The sequence below is a fragment of the Podarcis gaigeae genome, assembly GCF_964106915.1.
Source record: "Podarcis gaigeae genome assembly, chromosome: 14".
Lineage (NCBI taxonomy): Eukaryota > Metazoa > Chordata > Lepidosauria > Squamata > Lacertidae > Podarcis > Podarcis gaigeae.
The window spans coordinates 6,931,255-6,954,205 of NC_139690.1; the positions used below are offsets into that span (position 1 = coordinate 6,931,255).

At 49.3% G+C, this 22,951-nt stretch overlaps 1 protein-coding gene across 2 annotated transcripts in view; it reads right to left on the minus strand.

The window, feature by feature from the left end:
* UNC13C (unc-13 homolog C) overlaps positions 1-22,951 on the minus strand; it is a 134,998-nt gene that overhangs the window by 94,013 nt on the left and 18,034 nt on the right. For both annotated transcript variants that reach the window (XM_083712377.1, XM_083712376.1), the window contains exons 3-4: positions 11,423-11,445; positions 10,786-10,847 (exon numbers count right to left, since the gene is read on the minus strand). In XM_083712377.1, the coding sequence (XP_083568503.1) occupies positions 10,786-10,847; positions 11,423-11,445 (85 nt within the window). The remainder of the gene's footprint in view (positions 1-10,785; positions 10,848-11,422; positions 11,446-22,951) is intronic.

A 22,951-nucleotide genomic window follows, 5' to 3' on the forward strand; every position in this document is an offset into this window, starting at 1 on the left:
CCAACCACTGCTCAACAAAGCCCAGCCCCCTTCCTCCTCTAGGCAGGGTGGGGAGAAGCCAGGAGGTGGCAGGGAGGAGGTGTGTGTGTGTGTGGGGGGGGGAATGGCGCAGCCCAAATGATCAGAATCCCCACGCTGATCCACGCGGCGATTCCCAGACTGACTATCTATCTATCTATCTATCTATCTATCTATCTATCTATCTATCTATCTATCATCTATCTATATATCTATCATCTATCTATCTATCTATCTATCTATCTATCTATCTATCTATCTATCTATATCTATCTATCTATCATCTATCTATCTATCATCTATCTATCTATCTATCATCTATCTATCTATCTATCTATCTATCTATCTATCTATCTATCTATCTATCATCTATCTATATCTATCTATCTATCTATCTATCTATCTATCTATCTATCTATCTATCTATCTATCATCATCTATCTATCTCTATCTATCTATCTATCTATCTATCTATCTATCTATCTATCTATCTATCATCTATCTATCTATATCTATCTATCTATCTATCTATCTATCTATCTATCTATCTATCTATCTATCTATCATCTATCTATCATCTATCTATCTATCTATCATCTATCTATCTATATCTATCTCTATCTATCTATCTATCTATCTATCATCTATCTATCATCTCTGAAGTCCTGCTGCTGAGTCAGTGACACACTTTCCGTAATACGACACTTTGTACTTCACTGCACCAAATTCGAGCTTGGAGGCAGGATGGATGTGCAGTTGGCATCCAGTGGGGGAACGGCACTGGGGACATTTGATGTAAAATAAAAGAATATAGAGTGCCAAAGTCTTTCTCAGTAAACTGCCCTAAATCCATTTAAAACCAGTTTTAAAGGCAAGGGAGGAAGGAAACATCCAACTTTATTTGGACTAACTCATGACAGAGGTGTGTAAGGGCTTCTCCACACTTCCCCTCCCGCTGTGCTATCCAGGCACGGTCCTCACTTTAAAGCTCCATGCCCAAGCACCCTGTGAAAACCTGCTCTTTAAATCTGTATTGGAGCAAACTGCAACCCGCTGAAAACCCAAATTGCTGCTGTGCTTCAGCTTTCAAGAATGGGTTTTGGTGGGGGAAACTCCGGCGCAAAAAGAAGGCAGCTTGGACACAGAGTTTTAAAGCACGGACCTGTACCTGGAAAAAAGTGGAGCAAAAGGTAAGTGCAAATAAGCCCTAAGATTCTGCATGGTGCCACACAGAATTATGGAGCTGGAAGGGACCACAAGGATCATCTAGTCCAACCCCTGGCAATGCAGGAATCTTTTGCCCAACCACAATCCTGAGATGAAGAGTCTTATGCTCTACCGACTGAGCTGGATGGAGAACGGGATGGGGGAGGCATTGTTCTCCCTCTCTCATGATAACTCAGACCTAACTGGGTTTTCCAATGAAGCTGCATATTGAAAGATTCAGGACAAAAAGAAGAATTCCTCCACAGAGTTAAACTATGAAACTTGCTCCCCCCCAAGTTGTCAGGATGGCCACCAACTGCTTGTGGGCTTCCCATAATGGGCATCTGCTTGGCCACAGGATGCTATACTAGATGGGTCTCCTCTGGCCTAATCCAGATTCAGGGCTCTTCGGATGCTGCACCAGTTTGATCTGTGCATTTTTTGGTCAGGCTTTGGTTAGGTGTTGAACGCAACAGTAAAACAATGGCTGGCTGGCAGGGGTGGCAATAACTGTCCTGTGGCTGGCCAAATCTTGCCAGGGAGCAGCAGCAGGTCTTCCTGGCTCTTCTGCTTCAGCTGAGAATCTGCTGCCAACAGAACCACCTACGTTAATTTCACTTATTTCAAACTTACCCTTGCAAAAGCAAACAAGGGCTAGCTACCTTCTATCCAACTCAAGAACAGGGAAAGCAGTGTAAAGAAATGCAAACAGGAACATGAAGGAAGTGCAAATCTCCCACCGCAATAGGGCAAGCTCCAAAGCTGCTGCAGTCTTCTGAGCACCAACTGGTCAAATCAAAGGCATCATTTTCCCCCACTGGCCCTCTATTTCCCTCACTGGCTGTGCAGTCTTCATTTCCCTGACAAATATGCAACTTTATCAGCAAAGCAGAACCAGCTGGTGGGCTCCTCTTTTGCAGCACCAAGATCAGAGACTCTGCCGTGCTCCCTCCCCAGAGAATGGCTGTCCATTCTGCAGTTTCCCAAGGGAGGGACACAGTCAGCAGGGAAGATGGCGCAAAGATGCCTTGATGCCTTGCCAAAACTGAGCTATGTTAAAAGTCCACTAACATGTGATAAAGTATTATTATTCCCTTACTGCTGTAAGCAAGCTGTTTTTTAAACAGGTCTCGCACAAGTATAATAGCAACAGCATAAGTTTGTCCCCAGACCAGACATCATTAGTGAGAAGGGGCGACCTCCTGGACAAACATTGCCCCACAAAGGTGGTCAGCTATTGAACCTGGAGGAATTTGTCTCTTCTTTCCCATTGCTCTTTCAGTCTGGGTTGGCTTCCGGATTTCGGAGGCTGCCAAGCAAGAGAGACCATCCCTAGGCCCATGAACAGAACACTTCAAGGGTCTCTCTCTCACACAAGCCACACCTCATGTCAAAGTCTGCTTCAAAAAACTTTGTTAAAAGAATTCTATGGTGTCATGAATAAAATGCATGTTCATAAGGGCACAAAGTAAACACACACACGTAAGTGCATAAACCACGTCTGAAATAGTACAGAGAGCAATGCAGAAGCCATGTTTGGCCTCTAGTCAATCTCAGGGATCTCCTCAAGTCACATAGCAGGAAATTCCTGATAGGTTGCTCCTCTGTGACAAGTATCTGTTGAATAGCAAAGCTGATCTGTCAAAAGAGCAGATATCTATGTGTGAATGTAACAGGTCCTTGACAATGGATTCTGGAGCCAAGGTATTCACCATTTCAAAAGGATGTCTCTAATGGGCCAGGAAGGGCAATTATCAGGCATCTTAATTGACAGATTTGTAAATAAGTTGGAGAGACATGAACTTTGAGCATGATCTGATTTACATGTACAACTCATTTTGTAATGTATCTATGACATTTCTGGGGTGGTCTATCCCAAGGGTTTAAAAAATGGAACACGCTTTTGTTCTGGGCCCCTCATCTCCTTGCAGGGAGACGGTTGCAACAGACCAATGAAGATCAACAGTTTGCCTTGCTTCCTGGGTAGCCTCCAATTGAGTCTCTGACCAACAGCACACCTCAAGGGACCCAGAGTCCCTTGATGGGGAGTTGGGCTGTAAAAGCCAACCTCAGCCTTCTTACAACAACTTCAGCTTTGTCTCCTGAAATGCCAGGGACGATGCCATTCAAGAATTGGGGTTAACCCTGCCACGGCACAAGGATGCGGCATATCTGAACCACCCTGTAATGATGGTTGATGACATCCCCTATAAGAGAACTAGCACCAAGGGAGGGAGAAAGGGTAGGGAGGATCCTGTGAAGAAGGCCAGATCTTGGAATGGCCACCACTTCTTATAGTGCCACTACTCCCAGGAAGTCTCATGAAACTGCCAGCACTCTCCTGGGGTCTCCATGAGACCTGACATCAGCCAGACAATACATGAAGCCATGTAGCCAATCAGATCTGGTTATGGGATGATGCTGGCATGCCACATTGAAGAGAAAAATGCCTCCTCAGTGCAAAAGGGCAAACATCACCACCTTGTTTGGCAGCCCCTCCATCCCAAAACCGTTTGACGCAGGGCCTGAATTTTTCATGAAACTCCCTCTCCCTCCCCTCAGTTTTGGCTCAATCCTGCAAACAACAACAACAAGCAAAACAAACAAAAGGCCACCCATCAAGATTTCCACCTAAATCATAATTCAGATTATATCAGGCAGAGTAATTTTAATGTTAGTGCAGAAGTGGAAGAAACACTAAACCCTGCAAAAGACGGCAGGATGGAATTATACAGAAGAGCCTATATTAAAATGCCATGACAGAGACTGCTTAACTGTCTTTCCAAAGGGGATTAAAGAAGCTTTAATAGCAAGCAAAAATATCAGTCCAATTCCTCTGCAGCGGAGCAGTCATTATCGCCTCCCATCATGCAGGCTCCAGTGAGGGGATGGGCCGGATGCGTCCAGGAGCGAGAAGCCAGCGGGCGCTCAGAGCCAGTGGGCTGCTCATGCCACAGGAAAATGCGGGGCAGGGGAGAGAGGAACCGGGTTTGCTTAAATCCACTCATCTCTTCTGTTCCCCATTTGCATCTTTATTAGCACAGCTAATGCTGGGATTATCCTGCGTAACTTTATGATGCTGCCACATGGGATGCTGAGTGGCTGCCAACCACCTGCTGCTCAGAGGACCTTCTGGGACCATCCAGGCTGGGGCTGGGGAAGGGCCAGCGGGACACTCTCCTTGGCCAGCCATCCTTTGCCCTGGGCAGCCTTGCAGAAGACCAAAGTGAGCCGGCTAATTGCACCTGTCTGCACTGCCGTCTCTCGGGGTGAAAAAAGAGAGGCCCCAGGCACCTCGGACTCCCCAGCTTTCCTGGATCACTCTTCTGCCACACAAGGCAAGGGGCTGCGGGCTCCATCCTTCCCCAAGTTATAAAGCTTTGGTTTCAAAGAAATCATGCTTCTTGTGTCCAGTTATGGTTCTATAAAGAGATGGTTCTCCTGCAGACACCTGCCCAGGGAAACTGATCTCCATGTCATGTAGACAAGACTGAGGAGACCCTTTGGGCCTCCAGATTTACAGCCAAGTGGTAAAGAGGGTTTTACATGCAGCTTGGCATATTTATTTCTTCCATTTCCAAAGTGTCCTTCATCCAGGCCACTTTGTAAAACTCAGTTCAAACAGTACTTCCAATAAAAGCCATTTTATATCTTAATGATTACTGGAAAGCCACATTCCAAACCCGACGTCACTTCAGCAATACATGGGCCTAAAACTACCCAACCAATGTGAAAGGCAACAAGGCAACAATCTACACTCCCTTTGCTCCTGTGAATCGCAACATGGGGTTGGGATCCTGTCACCTTGCTGCTGTTGAAGCAGCAGCGGCACTCTGCTTTCTACATCCCTCTACTGGGAGAACTGTCCATTTATTCCGACTTTCTGATTCCTGCTACTGAACCAGCTCCTGATCCCCAAGAGGACCTTCCAATTTCCTTTTTACCAATCCCCTTATTTTTTTGGGAAAATATCCTCTTTTGAATACATTCCATAAATGCACTTCAGATGAGCTGGCGGGTGCCATCCCACTCGCCTCTGTGCAGTTGGAGTGATGTGGCATCTGCCCAGTCCTCCCAAGAAAGGCCCTGCAGGGTCACACCAAGGGTCCTTTGAGCTCAGCACTGTTTCCCACCCATGATCTGCCAGGCTCCTTCACCAAGCCAAGCCCACAAGCTAAGCACAAAGGCCTCCTCCACTGTTCTCTGCACCTAGCAACTGGTACTCAGGGGCACAGAGTACTGCTGATCACAGAGAAAACTTGCAGCCATCACAGCCATAGCTGTGGAGAGATCGCCTTCTCCTCCTCCCTCATGCTCATGGGGCCGTGTTGTGGTCTAAACCACAGAGCCTAGGGCTTGCCGATCGGAAGGTTGGTGGTTCAAATCCCTGCGACAGGGTGAACTCCCGTTGCTTGGTCCCTGCTCCTGCCAACCTAGCAGTTTGAAAGCACACCAGTGCAAGTAGATAAATAGGTACCGCTCCGGCAGGAAGGTAAACGGCATTTCTGTGCACTGCTCTGGTTCGCCAGAAGTGGATTAGTCATGCTGGCCACATGACCCGGAAGCTGTATGCCGGCTCCCTCAGCCAATAAAGCGAGATGAGCATCGCAACCCCAGAGTCGTCCGCGACTGGACCTAATGGTCAGGGGTCCCTTTACCTTTAAGCCAGTGCTCTCCATCACCATACTTTGTGGTGGAGAGAGTTCCTGCATCTCCCATCACTCAGGTTCATCCTTGGCTTCTTCCTCTATCTATTTTCTCCAGAACACATATAATTTTAGGCACCTCTATCCCATCCGCCCCCTCACCTATTTTCTGCACTATAAAGGCCCAAATGTTGTAATCTTTCCTCCTAGAAGAGTTCTTCCAGCCCCTTGATCGATTTGTTTACCCCTTTCCAGCTCTCCAGGTGTGAGTGGCTGGAAGTGATCACAAGAGCAGCCCACACCTTAGCTATGTATTAGCCATCATGATACCAGCAACACAGATTTGTCTAAAGGAGGTGCGAGGGGCTGTGTCACTTCCAACTCTGCCCTTGGTGCAGAGTCCGCTTGTTTTGCTCACCCACACATACTAAGCGGAGCTGACCACCACGGCCCCAGAGAGTCACAGCCAATTTGACCCCCATCTGTGTGCACACACAGTTGCAAAGCCTTGAGGCTCTTGCAGGAAGATCCTGGTAATGTCTAAAGATTAGGTCATTCTCCCACTCTAGTAGGCAACTATCCATGGGTTTATTTATTTCATTCCACCCTTCGTTGCACAGAAATCCCAAGTTGTCTTAGAGTAAAACAAAAACATACAATAAAAAGGTAAAGGGACCCCTGACCGTTAGGTCCAGTCGCAGACGACTTTAGGGTTGTGGAGCTCATCTCGCTTTACTGGCCAAGGGAGTCGGTGTACAGCTTCCTGGTCATGTGGCCAGCATGACTAAGCCGCTTCTGGAGAACCAGAGCAGCGCATGGAAATGCTGTTTACCTTCCCGCTGGAATGGTACCTATTTATCTACTTGCACTTTGACGTGCTTTTGAACTGCTAGGTTGGCAGGAGCAGGGACCGAGCAACAGGAGCTCACCCTGTCACAGGGATTTGAACCTTCTGATCAGCAAGCCCTAGGCTCTGTGGTTTAACCCACAGCGCCACCTGTGTCCCTTAAAACATACAATAGCAACCATTTAATAACAAAGCTCAATGCAAAATTCTTGGCGTATGATAACCGATCTGTTGCCGTGATAATCGTGGTCAACAAGCTCACTTCTTCACGAGGCCACCCTGGATGAAGAAGAGGTGGGTTTCAAATTGATACCTAAAACGAAATAGTTTCTGTAACAGGCCTAGTCTGGGAAGTTCAGGTGCCACCACACAGAAGGCCCCTCTCCTGACTAGCTAAAGGGCAGACTTCACCTGGGGATGGAATAACAAAGACAGCCTCCGTGGTAGAGTTAAAAGCCTAGGCAGGCTAGTGGAGGAAGATTCCCAGGTTGTATGTTGTTTCGGGCCTTGTATGCCACTCTCTCAGCAGCAGCATAGGAAGGCACAAAACACAATGGGAAAATGGTTAATGATATTTCTAACAAATTAGAGAAAAAAGGATAAGATGAAGGAAAAAGGGATTGATAACGAAAACCAGGGAAGGGTGGTAGGAAGTCAAGGGATTCTGCCGTTTAAATGTGAAGTGAAGGATATGTTTAAATAGAAATTTGTTATGTAAAATCTAATAAAAATATTTATTTTAAAAAAGGAAGGCCTCAGAGCAAGACATAGGGCTTATTCATACTTACGTTTTGCCCCTTTCTTTCCAGGCAGAGGCTTGCACTTTAACCCTCCATGTTCAAGCTCCCCCCTCCCCGAACTTTCCCCCCCAAAACCTACACTTTAAAACTGAATCGGAGCAAATGTAAATTCAGAGAAAGTTCTGGAGCACAAAAAGGGCACTCAGACATGGAGGAAAGGTAAGTGTGGATAATCGCATACAGTATTGGCTTATTTGGAGATCACAGATATCTTGGACACACCATTCTGTGTCTTTGAGTATTAATGGGCTCATAACCTAGCTTGATTTCCCACTTAGTCAAGCAGAATTTCTGTTTCAATTGGAAGGCTGAAAGAGCCATGCATAACACTTTGCAATGAAAAAGACTGACTTCCTGTGCTGGTTGATTTGAGTCCAAGAAAGCAAGCATTGTGGGATGTTCCCAAGGTGGTAGAGAAACACAACTGCTGGGACTGTCTAGGATTGGGATATGGCAACCTTTCAAGATGTAAAATAAGCCTAGAGCTGGAGTGCCTCTTCTACCTTGCCTGAGAATCTTTCCCCCCGCTGTACTGGTGTGGGGTCACAGAATGTTCACAAATACTCCAACTGTCCAGGGTGAACATGCTCCAAATTGCTACCTTGTTTAAAAGTGCAAGGTTCAAAAAAGAAGTAGAAACTCAGTCTGCTGTGGGGTGTGGGGTCACTTGCAAAGAGCCTGAGGGTCAGAAGAGTACAACGAAGCAAGGAAGAAGCCTTTATCCTCACCCGCCCCCCAGCAATCCGTTTGCCCTTCCCTTGCATCGCGGATGAGCTGTAGCTTGAAACAAATGGACCGCTGTAGAGAAATTATTTCTGCAGAAGATCCAGCCTGTCCCTCTTTCAGCTGTGTTTACATTTGCTCACGATATTTATCCCTTCAAAGAGTTCATAGGAGCGCACAAACAAGCATTGCAAAACACAAGGAAGCTAAGGAAAGAACTGATAAACAAACAGATCAGCAGAGAAACAGATTTTTAAAAGCCAGTAGTGTGAAAATACCATGGCATTAAATACCCTCCGCCTCCCCTCCACTGGCCACCGCAGAGAGCGATAGAAGTCAGGCCTACAAAGGGAAAGGCGTCTCCCAAAAGGAACTTTTTCATCTCTTGCCAGAAGGCGGGTGAGGGTCTGTGGGGGTCTGGAGTCCCAGGGTCTTGGCACAGCAACTCCCCCCGCCATTCCTATCAAACAAAGCAATGCCTCTTAATTCTACAGCGCAATCCTATCTATATGTCTACTCAAAAGTAAGCCCTGGTGAGTTTAATGGGAATCATTCTTGGTTAAAGGTAAAGCTACCCCTGACCGTTAGGTCCAGTCATGGACGACTCTGGGGTTGCGCACTCATCTCGCTCTATAGGCCGAGGGAGCTGCCGTTTGTCCGCAGACAGCTTCCGGGTCATGTGGCCAGCATGACTAAGCCGCTTCTGGTGAACCAGAGCAGCGCACGAAACATTGTTTACCTTCCTGCCTATTTATCTACTTGCACTTGATGTACTTTTGAACTGCTAGGTGGGCAGGCGCTGGGACCGAACAACGGGAGCTCACCCCGCCGCGGGGATTCGAACCACCGACCTTCCAATCGGCAAGCCCTAGGCTCTGTGGCTCTGTGACCACAGCGCCATCCACATCCCTTACTCTCGGTTAGGTGTGTCCTTTAACTGACACTGTTGACAGAGAAGCTAAAAAGACCACAAGTGAAATGGTCAGGCCTGTGCTTTTCTCGGTCAAATTTGCTTTTGTTTAAATCGATGGGGTCTAGAGGGAGGAGTGCAGTTTGAGGAGAAAAGGGTGGCACTGCTACCCTGTGCCCAAGGGTCCCCACTGAAATGGGGCAAACAACAAGCCACCAAAACCCAAATTGCTGTTTGTTCCGATTCAGTGTTAAAGAGCAGGTTTTCCTGGGAAAAGCAGCTTGCGGGCAGGGGGAGTGCTCAGGTGCAAACCGGGAAAATGTGGAGCTGTGCCTGGAAAGCGTGGGGCAAAAAGCAAGTGTGGATCAGCCCACAGCTTAAAGCAGCTTTTCAACCAACTTGAAAGAAACAGTCATTTCTATGCTTTAGAATCTCCGCCTGTTTTCATGCTGTCCAATCAGCTGCATCAGACTTCGAACCCTGCAGGACGGAGCATCTGAATGGTGAGTGATCTGAGTGCAACATTAAAAGTTTCTGAGAAGGTGGAGCGGGAGAAGGAGAGATGGAGACAGCAATGTAATGCAATCCAATCTCCCTTTCCCACCCACAGGAAACAAGATCTATAACACAAAAGAGTGTACAAAACTCATTCAATATTCCATCACATACAAAAAAGGAGGCAGCGCAGAAATACCCCCAGTGACCCCCCAGCAGCTGATGCAAACTCAAAGACATCTATCATCCCCCTAAGCAGTACAGCTTGCAAAACGTCGCCACAGCCATATTTCCACATATCCTGGGCAGACCACATTGTACGTGTGCGTGAACCGGGAGCTACTAGACCTCAGCCATGCTCTGAAGTCATAAAACGACCACCTGTCATTTGAGCAGCTGGAAGGAAAGAGGCATGGCTCAAGGTGCTTTCTGAGTCCACATTAGTTCCAGTGTGTCAGCAAGATCTTGTTTGGAAAGTGCCGGTTGACAGAGCATTTTGGGGCATTGAGCTGCTCCCTTCCTCTTAACTGGCAGCATGCCATGAAGCAAACGTCAACAGAACTGTCCTCTCAAGGGGCTGCCATGCACTTGTATGTGCCTCTCGCACTGAAAGGGATCTGGCTCCTTCACAGCCGGATGGAGCCAGACATCCAAAGCAGAGCCAAGGGGACACAGCAAAGGTGCAAGGAGGAAGCCTTGTCAGCCCAGCAAAGAGGGGAGCCCTCCAAGCAACTGCTCTGGAGGAAAGGCAACCAAGGGCTCACATATACCCCTTCCAGGCAGGATACAGAAGCAAACCTAACCAACCAAACCCATGACGACATGCTTTTGCTGCCTTCAGCATCAAGGCTTTGCCAGGGGACACACATCATGGGGGATCAATGGCTGAGCAGCCTCCAATTCCCATCACCATCCCTGACCACTGGCTATTTTGTGGCTGCTGGGAGCTGGAGGCAAACCACTTCTGGAGCCCCAGCATTGTCCTAAGCCACCTGAGTCTTAGCCATGGCCTCCCAAGGAATTTCTGATTTCTCTTCCTACCTTATGCAGAGCTGTGTATGTTTTTCTTGGGAACACAAATGCAAAGGACACAACACACTTGACACTCGCGCTCACGGTGCAGCTGCGCCCAATACTTACCCAGCAAAGGCTTGGATTGCAAGCTTGGAAGCGTCCAAAGACCCACCGCTGACTATGCGAGCCTTGAATGGGGAAGAAGGAAAATCTTGGTTACTCTGGGGGTGGGGTGAGCAGAGCGTGCCAGACACAGAAGACACCTAGGATGGAGTTGCTAAGCGGGGCCAGCTCCACGCCAAAGCTGAAGTCCTTCCCGTTTGAAAAGACAACAGAGCCACGTTCAGCATTTAGAGAGAAACCTCCGGCAGGGCGGCTGCTGGGGTGCCCAGGAACCCCCCGCAGGCAGTTTCCCTGCAAATCCTGGAGTGCAAGCAGGGGTGGGGGTTGGCAGCGGCCTAGGCGACAGGTTGCCACAGCAGGGCAGCAAAACTGGGAACCAGGTTTGACCGTAGCGGACCCCCGGAGCTGGCACAACTTATGAGGTCAGAGAATCACAACAGTGAGGGTTCACTCTGCATATCAATGGAAGGCATTTGGAAGACATCAACTGAGGAGGACAGACGAAGCATGGAAAGCTGGGGGAGGGGAAACATGCGCCATCTCACAACTCAAATGAAGGGACCAAACAGGTCAACTGAGTCACAAAACAAACAGTCCAACAAAAGACATGACCCTTTAAGGAAATAGGTGATTTTGGAACCTTTTCATCCACAGAACTGCTATCTGAAAGAGAATCGGGAAGAGGAGGAATAAAGGTTAGATCAAAGAGTCTCCAAGAAACTGTGCATAGCTCAGAGTGAACAGTTACAATCCTACCTAGAACCTGGCCAGGCAGCCCTCACAGTCCTGGCTTTGCACTCTAGGGATGAAGCAAAGAGGAACAGATCAGGAAGAGAGGCTGGATGCCCCCACCCCAACCCTAGGTGTGCGTTTTAGGCCCGGTAAGATCTGGGCTGTCACTGAGTGGTGGTGCTGGGAAGCCACAGACTCAGGCCAGAGGAGGCTGCGACATCATTTGGGGCACTGCTCTCAGCAGGCAGCCTCACTGCTAGGCATGTCTCTGGGAGGGGGTGTTTGTGTGCCTCCCTTCCGGCACACAGGAGAAACAAGGCCCTTGCATCATTCTAACAAATCTGCTCAGAAATCTCACCAAGGAAAGCAGTGAGCATATGGCACTTCCAATTGTCTCTCACATTTCATGCTGCAAAATGAGCTCTACATTAGCACATTGTTCACCAGTGCTATAAAATATAAAGCTGTCAGAGAGAGAAACTAATCTTGCTGATGATTATCACATATTTCATCCTTCTCCGAAGAAGAAAAGCCACATTTGCTGAACTAGGTGGTTCTCCTTTGATCCGATCCACCTGCAGGGCTCCTCTTGAGTTCTTAGGAGTGTTGAAGTGACGCCTGCAGCGCAGCCTGTGTCTTTCAGACATGCAGACTCCCTAGTCCTCCAACATGTCCAAGTGGAGAGTCCACGTTATTCCTGTTATTATTTAGATTTCTTACTCTCCCTTCACCGTGAGGTCCAAAGGTGGGTTACACCAATTTAAACACACAAAATTAAAATCAGTTAAAGCAAATTACACCCAAGAGAACAGGGCGTGCTTGACAGTATTTCTCTCAGGTGTCAATGACACATGTTGCCGAGAGCTTAGGACTTAAGCTGGACCACTCCAGCAGTAACAAGCACAGGGGCTGCCCCATCCTCCAACACCCCCAAAGGGGGCCACAGGTCGCCTCTCTAGCTGGCTGCTGAGAGGAGTCACCTGTTGCTCAGAGACCACCTGAGCCAAGAGACTCAACATTCTTTTGCTCCTAATCCTGCAACCAAGGGCTTAGCCACACTGACCTTTAGTGCTCAATTGGAGTAAACGTCAAACCGTGTTTCCTGCGTATTGCCGTTTGCTCTGATTGAACTTTAAAGAGCAAGATTTCATGGGGAAAGTTCCATAGCAAAAAAAAGGGGCGCTCAAACATGGAGCTTTAAAGCACGGACAGTGCCTGGAAAGAACAGAGGAAAGGTAACTGTGGATATGCCCTCAATGTTTTATTTTCCTTTTGCACCCTCACTGCTGTTTCCCCCTTCACCTTTTTAAAGGTAAAGGTAAAGGTACCCCTGCCCATACGGGCCAGTCTTGCCAGACTCTGGGGTTGTGCGCCCATCTCACTCAAGAGGCCAGGGGCCAGCGCTGTCCGAAGACACCTCCGGGTCACGTGGCCAGCGTGACATTGCTGCTCTGGTGAGCCAGAGCTGCACACGGAAACGCCGTTTACCTTCCCGCTAGAAAGCGGTCCCTATTTATCTACTTGCACCCGAGGGTGCTTTCGAACTGCTAGGTTGTCAGGCGCTGGGACCGAGCAACGGGAGCGCACCCCGCCGCGGGGATTCGAACCGCCGACCTTTTGATCGGCAAGCCCTAGGCGCTGAGGCTTTTACCCACAGCGCCACCCGCGTCCCTTTCACCTTTTTACAGCCCCCTTAAATAAAATGCTTGACCAGACTTCTTGGCTGCAATGCTTTCTCTTTTCTGTGTTTCTCAGAACACTTGGACAATACCTGCTGCTTTTGGAGAGGAGGGGGTGCTGAAGCTGTCAGGCAGGAATTAGGCAGGCGCCTACTCTAAGTAGATCAGTGCAAGGCAGCAACCCAACACCAAAAAAGGGAGAGAAGGCAGGTCATCTGCTGCCACAGCTGCTGGGTTGGCACCAGAGTTAAAATTCACCATGCTTCACATCCTCTTAATCATGGTGGCACCATCCAAATTAGGGATAACCAGTGGGGCGGAGTCCAACAACATCTGAAAGGCAGCTCCCGTCATTCTTGGTTGGCCATTGGCTATGCTGGATGCTGAACGTCCAACATCAGTTGGAGGACCACAGGCTCCCCATCTCTGCCATCAAGACTAGAGCAAGCATTGAAGAAGTGGAACCCAGTCGGACCCATTGGCCTCTGAATGGCCCTGATGCATTGGTCAGCACCTGGAGTAGCCAGCAGTGTAGCCTCCAGATGTTCTCCTTGGACCACAGTTCCCATCATCCCTGACAATTGGCCTTGCTGGCCACAGGTCCCCCCCCCTCGTCTGTATGGTCTTGCGGCCCTGTAGCAAAGGAGGTGACCAAAAGTTTCATGTCTTCTTGCCACTTTGCTACCAGAGAAGCCCTGGCGTGCAAGAAAACTGAGGAAGAGGGTGTGAGCCTGCTCTTGTTGCATCGGGTCACCTGCATGCCAGGACACTGGATTCAGCATCCCTCACTCGCTCAGGCAGTGAAATGCCAATCACACTCTTTTACTATCTTTGCGGACATGCTGTGTGAATCACACAGTCAAAAGGTAAGCAGCGATGAGGCCCCAACCGCCTCTGGAGAGAACAGTCTGAGCCGGGCTGTGAAGAGAGGCAGTCTCTAGCCACGTCCGTAGTGGCGGCGGCTCTGCTTTGTCCATCCGCTGCGATCGAGGAAATTGCTGCAGCTGAATTCATGTTCACATTAGTTACATTTGCACCCAATGCCAAAGCTGCTTACCCTAGGCACCTAAGCCTTTAGCTCGGACCCTCAACCCTCCTGGTCTCCCCAGAGCCCTATCCCAAGGAGGTCAAATGGTCATCGCCTTTGGGATGGGGAACCCCTGCTGCCCTGGTGTATGAATCTGCCTACAGATCCGTCGGCTCTTACACCGTGAGCCATTTAGTTTTAACTCTACAATGATAGCAGAAGATGACTTGTTTGGCTTCTGCTCTTGCCAGCAAATGAACCCTTACATTACAAGCAAAAGACATGTTGGAGAATGATAAAGCATGAGCCCTTGTATATAGGAGGAAGGAAAGCTGTAATGCTGGGCTTTGTTACATGACTCCTGGTGGGCATCTCAGCACTGGGCAGCTGGTGAGGGGACATTCCACTACCTGCAAAACACACACTTCAATAGTGCAGGAAAAAGAGACTCTGCTACATGGTGATTTATATGCTAAAGGAGGGAAAGCTTTGTATTAAAGACCCTTCTGAGTCAACAAAGTGCTGTCAATTTCATGCTATTTTCCTCCCATATTTGGGAAATATTTTGCAAATCACTCACATCATGCTACCACTCTGTTTTTGCTCACATTCCAAAATGTTGTCCTCAAAATAGAGTGTCAGGCTTTGTGAATCAAAGGAAACCACCCCAGGCTTGAGATGGACCTGCCCAGGGTAGGGGGCCCTTTTTGGTGGCAAAATTCTGCCGCCCCCCTCCCATCCTGTCCCTTTCAGACGACCTGGCTTCTCTAGTCCTCCATCACACACATGCTGCCAAGGATGCCATGCCTTCCCAGTAAAACACAACTGCCTGTCACTGGGCTTGAAAGCTGGGCAAGTCCAGCAGCAGTTAACCACCCCATCCCACCTTTCCCAGGTGACAGCACCTTAGCTCTGCAAATATGCAGATGAGTTGGAGCCCACCTGCCTCAATGGTCTTAAAACTGGGCTACTGCCAACATAGCATTGCCTCTCACCCCCTCTTTGACCATCTGAGATGCTGAGTTACTTAATGCAAGGACGACTATCATTTTGGTGAAGGAGTGCCCAGCAGCTTCTAGGTCTACCTTCTAAACATTTTCTTTATTTTCTTAAAACACTCTTCTGCTTTCCCCCTTGCTGCCTCTTAAAACCTCATTTTTACAAACTTCTTAATGCTGGCTGTTGGGTTTCTTGACTGTGTTTGTGCAAGGTCCAAGGGATGTTGCTGCATCCTGGGCTGAGACTGTTTGGCTTTATGATGCGTAAGGGAGGCAGGAGAGAAAAGCCAAGCACTTTGGGGCCCGGTGAGAAGAGTGGAAGCTGGGTGCTCTCTGTCTCCTCTCACCAATACTGGCCTTGCACCACTGGGTTTCACATCCCCCCAAAGTGGGGTGGGGCGCAGCTGGGCTGCTACCTGCCAGCGGTTTTACTCCTCCCGTACACCTGCCTCGGTGGGGGAATGCTTTCCCAAGAACAGGGAAAGAAGCTGTGTGCATGAGATAAGAGGAAGGAAGGAAGGAAGGAAGGAAGGAAGGAAGGAAGGAAGGAGGGAGGGAAGGGGACAAGTGGGAGCCAGAAGCTGAGCAAGCAGGCTGGCTATAGCACTGCCAAGCTATTTATTGGCATGTTGATTTTACACATACGCTTTCACAGAACGAGCAACAGTAACATTGCGTACAAGCACACCCACGAGTCTTCATTTTGTCTTTTATAGATCTTGCACGTCTTTTTCAGTTGTCCCTATTTTTATGCCTCCTCCTGCTGTTCTCTCTCCCTCTGATAGGGTTGCCATATCTTGAAGAGCAAAAGAGAGGTCAGCCCAAGTCGCTGCCAGCCCGAGCCAAAGAAAGTGGTGTGTGGGTTTGGGCATGTGAGGCCAACGTGACCGGTTGCCTCTTTTCTTGGCTAGGGCTGGCAGCAGCCACAGCCCCAAAATAACCACCTAAACCCAGACATTTCCTTTCAAATGTAAAAATCCACCAGGATGGGCATGCTGGCTCCGAAAAAGAGGACATGTCCAGGTTTTCCGAGACATATGGCAACCCAGGCCTCTGCTTTATATTGTGGTGCAGATCTGGGAATACTGGATGGCGCTGAAACCAGCCTGTCTCCAATAGGCAACCATGTCTGCTAAGTGGATGGACCGTGGCTTTCTCGCTTTCCCCCTTGCTTCAGGCCGCAAGGCTAGCAATCACACAGCTCAAGTGCAGCTAGCTGGACCACCAAGCTGGAACTGAGCGAGGCCGGCTGCTTGGTGTGCTTCAGGCTGGTGCCTTTGAAGCTGACAAGGAGGTGGCTTGTCAGTCCAGAATTATGCAAGCCAGAGAAGCCCCTTGTCATTTCACAGTGGTCTACAGCTAAGTACTTAATTTGCTTTTGCAACTGTGCCAGATGCTTCCTTAAGCTAAGTGTCAGCATGGAAGCTCTCTCCAAGATGGCATCTCAGGGCCTGGTAGTCACCCACAGAGTGGCCACTGGGCAGGACGACTGGGAGGAAAAGAGTCCCCAGATCCTCTTGTTAGGGTGCCCCCAAATGCTTCTCCCTTTCAAGGCCACTGCTGACTAGTTGAAGCCACTGGATACTTTCCCCTCCCCAACCTTAATCACGGAACCCTGGGAGCTTGGCATCTGCCTAGGGTGGGATAAAGGTAAAGGGTCCCCTGACTGTTAGGTCCAGTCGCGGATGACTCTGGGGTTGCGGCGCTCATCTCACTTTATTGGCCAGGGGAGCTGGCGTACAGCTTCCGGGTCATGTGGCCAGCATGACTATGCCGCTTCTGGCAAACCAGAGCAGCTCAAGGAAATGCTGTTTACCTTCCCGCTGTAGTGGTACCTATTTATCTACTTGCACTTCGTGCTTTCAAACTGCTAGGTTGGCAGGGGCAGGGACCGAGCAATGGGAGCTCATCCCGTTGCGGGGATTCGAACTGCCGACCTTCTGATCGGCAAGCAAATCCCTTTGCTACTAGACCACGAGCAAACAGCCCTTTTCCAGGGACCCCCACCATGACCGAAGGAGAAGTTGCACATGTGGAAGATGCTCTCACTCTTTCCCCTTTATGTGTCTTCCTATGAGGAAAATAAGCTGGTGCAAAATAAAATAAAGAGCTGACTTCCCTGGGTTGCAAGGAAGTCAGGATGGTTTAAAAACAGTGTTGTTGCTATGAAGGCAACTGAGGCCTAATGGCATGGATTGATAGCATTGCCCATTCCTTGGAGAAGGGGGGGGGGTCTCCCCCCTCTCCTGTCGGTAGCCCAGATGCTTCCTCCCCAGCCCTCTGTACTCTTCTTCCAAGCTGCCCAGGACCATCAACTAACTTGCAATACTTAATATGGGGGCAAAACCATGGGCATAAATCACACAGATGTATGGCAATAATTAAAACTCTTTCTCTTGGCCATGGAAATAAAGCCGATTCAATTACAATACCTTAATTACAGTGGAGGTTGTGGAATGATTAAAACGAGGAGGGAGGGAAGATGCATCTTAAGAGGTTGTGTCACCTCCCAAAATGACTGATCCATCAGCAAATGGGCTGTTGGGGGCGACGCTGTTCTTACGCAGGGCTTAACAAATATCTCACAGCGTTTAGAAACTATACTCAAGGCTTCCTGTGTAAAAGAACCATTACACTACAAATTACATGGTTTAATTGAGGGCACACACTGAAGAATTAGAGCGCTCACACAGGAGGACTTTGACTTAATTGGAGCTCCGCGGCCTGTAACTAGGAGCTGCGTAAGCAACAGAGAGAGAGAGAGAGAGAGAGAGAGAGAGAGAATTTGTATATGTGCATGTTTGTCTGGGAGAAGGGTAGAACCTTGTACAGAGCAAATTAACAGCCTGGCTCCTCCCTGCCTAGTTTGTCTAATGGCAAAAGCCATATCCTCCAACATTTCTCCAATGAAAATAAGGATGTCCCATTCCATAATGATCATTTTACTATTTATACCCTACATATTTTACTGGGTTGCCCCAGCCACCCTGGGAAGCTTCCAACCTATAAAAAAAACATAATAAAGCATTAAACATTAAAAAAAACACTTCCCTCTACAGGATTGCCTTCAGACAGCTCGGGAGGCAAATAACTCCACCCCCTCCAACTTTTCTCCAATGAAATTAGGGACAGCCTAAGGAATAGCAGGACATTCCAGGATCAAATCAGAAACCGGGATGGCTTCTCTAAATCAGGGATGTCCCTGGAAAATAGGGACACTTGGAGGGTCTGAAATGCAAGCCTTCCAGGCAGGCCCTGTGTCACCTTTAATTATGGGGTAAATGAGCATTTCTGAGCAACTCTCGAGGCAGGGGGGAAAGAGAGTCCAGTAAGTTCCAGTTCTAGAAATTTTTATTCCAGAAGCTGCCAAGCTCCATTGCCGGTCCCCCCCTTAGCCCCCTGATTTCTCTGGAAGGGGGCAGCACAGAGCCATTTCCCAGCCCCCAAGTGCTCTCTGTAACTGTGGGTACTGGGAGGGATCAGGGAGGGTTACAGGGGCAAGCAATTTGGAGTCCAACGATCTTTTAATTAGTGCCCAGTTGCTGGGAGGCAGTCAAAGAGGTAACGAGGGAGGCACCAAAATCAGTCATAACAACCCAAAGGAAACCATGCAGGAATAATGGATTCTAAAATTACCACTCCGCTGCAAACATATTAAGGCGGATTTGCCTTGAGCACGTTCTGTTGCCCAGAGCAGACACGGAGAATATAACAACGTTCAGCGCTCAAAAGAGAATATTAAGGCTCACGCATCATAAGGAATGAATAGCACTTGTCTGATCCAGAGAAGGTCAGAGCAGAATTATGATTGGTTGATGGGAGAAATGAAAAACTGCTGCCAGCCTCTCCGGAGCAACGAGGCAGGAAAATTAGCCACAGTGCATGCCGGACTGCCCTGTGCCCACTCGTAAGTGCCACTGAGCACCCGTCACCTCCCTTCTTCCCCCCTTTCCTCTTAAAAGTGGTGCAGGGAGTTGCATGGGGCTGGGTGCTTAGTGCTCCACATTATGGAGGGTTTGCCAGGTGTTAAATGGGTGCCTGTCTGTTAAAGACAGGATCAAGGAGGCGCCACCCCATGCCAACTCCCAAGGCAGGAGGGGCAAGAAGTGTCTTTTCCAAATGAGTCAGAGCCAATCGCCTGCTGGTCACAACAGTGGCATAGTGTGGGGGTGCAGGGGGGGCCGCCCACACCGGGCGCAACATCTGGGGGTTAGGGGGCGCAAATCCACGGGTTAGGGGGCGCAAATCCATGGGTTAGGGGGTGAAAATTACTTGCCTTGCCCCGGGTGCTGACAATCAACGCTACGCCACTGGGTCACAAAATTAGGGGGAATGGGCTCATTCGCTGAGCCTCTGCAAAAGACAACTGGATCAGGAGACAACGTGCACCAGCCTCCTCTCCTGATCTGCTCCAGAGAAAAGGAAGGGGAAGAAGGGATGGACATTTCTGCACCCAGCCATGGCCCAAAGTATTCCCGACGTCACACATTTGCAGCCTGACTGAATAGGTGGAACGAACCAAGGAGACCCCACCCCCAGGTTGGAGCATAACAGTCACTGTGCCTTCTTTCAGCCAGCGTGTTTCAATCACAATCCTCATAAAACTGCGCTCACTTTTGGAGCAGAGGGCAGGTGTGTGCCTTCCTTCAGGAAATCTTCCAGGAGGTTCAAGAAATTGCCAGGATTTGGCATTACATCCCAGAGCCAGAGCCCTGCAGGATTCAACCATTTGTGGCTGTCTCCTTCTCAGTTACTAGGAAGACTGTGCAGAGAAAACTCTGCCGTGATCCTCCACTGCAAGGAGGAAGGAGATGGGGCGGCGTTTGCAAAGGGGCCCAGAGCAAAAGCCCAGCCATTACCCCCCCCCCCAGCAAAAAGCTGCAGAGGCTGAATGTATTAATACATGGCCACATGAGGGCAAACCTGGAGCTCTGAATTAACAGCACACAACATATGGAGCAGAGATACCGTAGATGGGAGGGGCTCAGGAGCAGTGATGGATTGACAAATTCCCAGGTGCAAACATCGAGGGGCTGCTCTGTTATTTAGCATTTATGGGAGAGAGTGAGGAGGGGAGGGGGCCTTTACAGAAAGGGCTTTCCCCTTCCATGAAGAAGCACAACTGGCAAAGAACACTCTAGCAAACGGTGATCAATTCAAATGCTGCTGTTAATGCGGGGAGGCGCAAAAACTCTTGCTGCAGAAAAGGTCTTGAATTGTCCCTCTGACTCTCCAGCAGAGCCAAAAAGCATTTTAATTATCTGCGCAGAAAAGGCAGATCTCCAGCTCTGCCTCTCCTCCATCCCCCCCAGGGCTAAATTAGTGAGAAAGTCACCCAGGCCGTGGAGCACATTTTCTTGGAATCAGCGAGAAGTGGTTTTGTAAGAGAGGGGGTTAGACAGGCATGGGGATCATCACAGTTGAGAGCAGCCTTTCCCAAACTGGCGCTCCCCCCCCCATGTTCTTGGGGCTCCTGGCTAATGGGAGTTGGAGCCCAGCAACAGCTGGAGCGCAGCAGGCTCTTGGGGGCTGTTCTGCAGGGGAACACAGGTGACCTTATGTGTTGGAGGGGAACGGGGAAAGCCCTGTGGCTTTATAGGAGGCCCCATCCAGCAAACCCCAAAAGCGGCAAGCAGCTGAAAAACCTTGCAGTGCAATTGCACAATCCCCATTTACTACAAAGGGGGCTGTGCACCCACAATGCTTCCCTCCCTCCCAGCACACACACACACACACACACACACACACACACACACACACAAGCCTGACCTCCTTTTCACTTCCATTTCCACTCCAGCTGCTCTGCCAAATGCCTTTTTTAAGCTCAGGCATTATTTATCCGTAAACTACTATATGCGACATGAGCACAACATGCCACGATTACAGAAACGGCTCTTCAATGGCCCGGATCCTCTCGCTGCTTAAGGAAGAAGGGGGTTGCTTTATTTACACAGGGGGAGCCCAGAGCTCAGATGCTTCTGACCTCCAGCTAAGACACAAAGATGCTTCTCCTCCTCCTCCTCTGTCACAGTCTTTTCTTTGGCCACAGGAGTCAGACGGAGCAGGCAAGCAGCCTGCACAGAGTCAGGCCCGGGTATGGAAAGGGTAGTTCTAAGCTTGCCTCATTGCCAAGACCTGCAACATTCACTTTTCAGAAGGGATCTGAAACAGGGGACTCTTCCATCATTGCTGATCTCAAGGCTATATTCAGGGTCCCCTGACCCCTTCCTCTCTCTAGGCCAGTGTTTCCCAACCTTGGGCCTCCAGCTGTTTTTGAGACTACAATTCCCATCATCCCTGACCACTGGTCTTGCTAGCTAGGGATGATGGGAGTTGTAGTCCAAAAACAGCTGGAGGCCCAAGGTTGGGAAACACTGCTCTAGGCAACACCTTCCCTCCCCATCTAGGCAATGTTTTCCCCACCAGAGAGGCTCGCCTGCCCCCTCCCCTGCAAATGCCTTTTCAGTACCAGGAAGAGACCTTGCCATCTCCCCCATGACTGTGAACTTGAGATGTTTTGAAGCTGCTGAATATTTTGCACCAGTCTTTTGCCGGTTGTTTAGTATTCATTTATTGTTTTGCTATCTTTGTTATAGGAACAATCCTAGAAATGTTGATTCAAAGCTGATATAGGAGCTCACATGAACACAGCACATCCAAAGGCAGTTCCAAATTCCAGATGAGTCCAGTGGCCCCTGCCTGGCACAACACCCCCATCCCAAAAAGCAAGTCCACAAGATTGGCATGTCCGGCTGCAGGCATTCTCTGGTGCAGAGACCAAAATGCAAAGCCCAGAACTGTTGAGCCACAAGGGTCACAGGCTTTGACCTGATTTCCCCTGCAGCCGAGAGACCCAGACACCCCTCCCATAGCACATCAGTGCTAGCCTGGCTCAGTCCAAAGGACACAGAGCTGGCAAGTCTAAATGCACTCAGAGCAGGCCCTCTCGAGCTCAAAGCATCATAACGCCTCACCCCATGGGCCCATTTGCAAGGGGGATCCTGCCTCACTTCAATTTGGAACCTGACTTGCTTAGACACCACTCTAGATGACTCACTTCAGCCTCTGAGAGCCAACAGAAAATCGCCGCCAGAACCTCCCTCTGGCTCTGACCAGCTCTCTCGAGGACTGGCTGGCAAACAATCTCACACTTGGTGTGAGCTGATGCTTCCTTTCCTGTCTCTGCACAGCTCCTGAAAAAGCTACACATATTTTCAGGAGCCCCCAGAATCTCTACCTTGCCAAAGTGTTTTGCTAAATCAAAGCACCCTGGCTGCGGTAATGGACTGGATGAGGGTCAATGAATTGAGCTTGACTTCTGGAAAGACAAAGGCCTTGTGGGTGAGTGGTTCCTGTGTCGAGGAGATGTGTCAACTGCACGGCACTTCATCTGAAGGAGCAGGAACGCAGTCTGGGGGAACACCTTTGTCCATCTCTGTCACTAGAGGTCCAAGAGACCTTTGGGGCCAGGAGAGCTTTCCACCAGCTCCAGCTGGAGCACCAGCTGCAACCATTCCTGGACAGTGACAGCATCACCAGAGGGGTTTGTGCCTTGATAACTTCAGGACTTGATCACTCTGCCATGCTTTATGTGGGGCTGCCCTTGTAACTGGTCTTTAAATCCCTATATGGCCTAGGACCCTCGTACTGACAGGACCGCCTCTCCTGGTATGTCCCACGGAGGACCTTACGGTCTTCAAACAAAAACATCTTGGAGGTCCCGGGCCACAGGG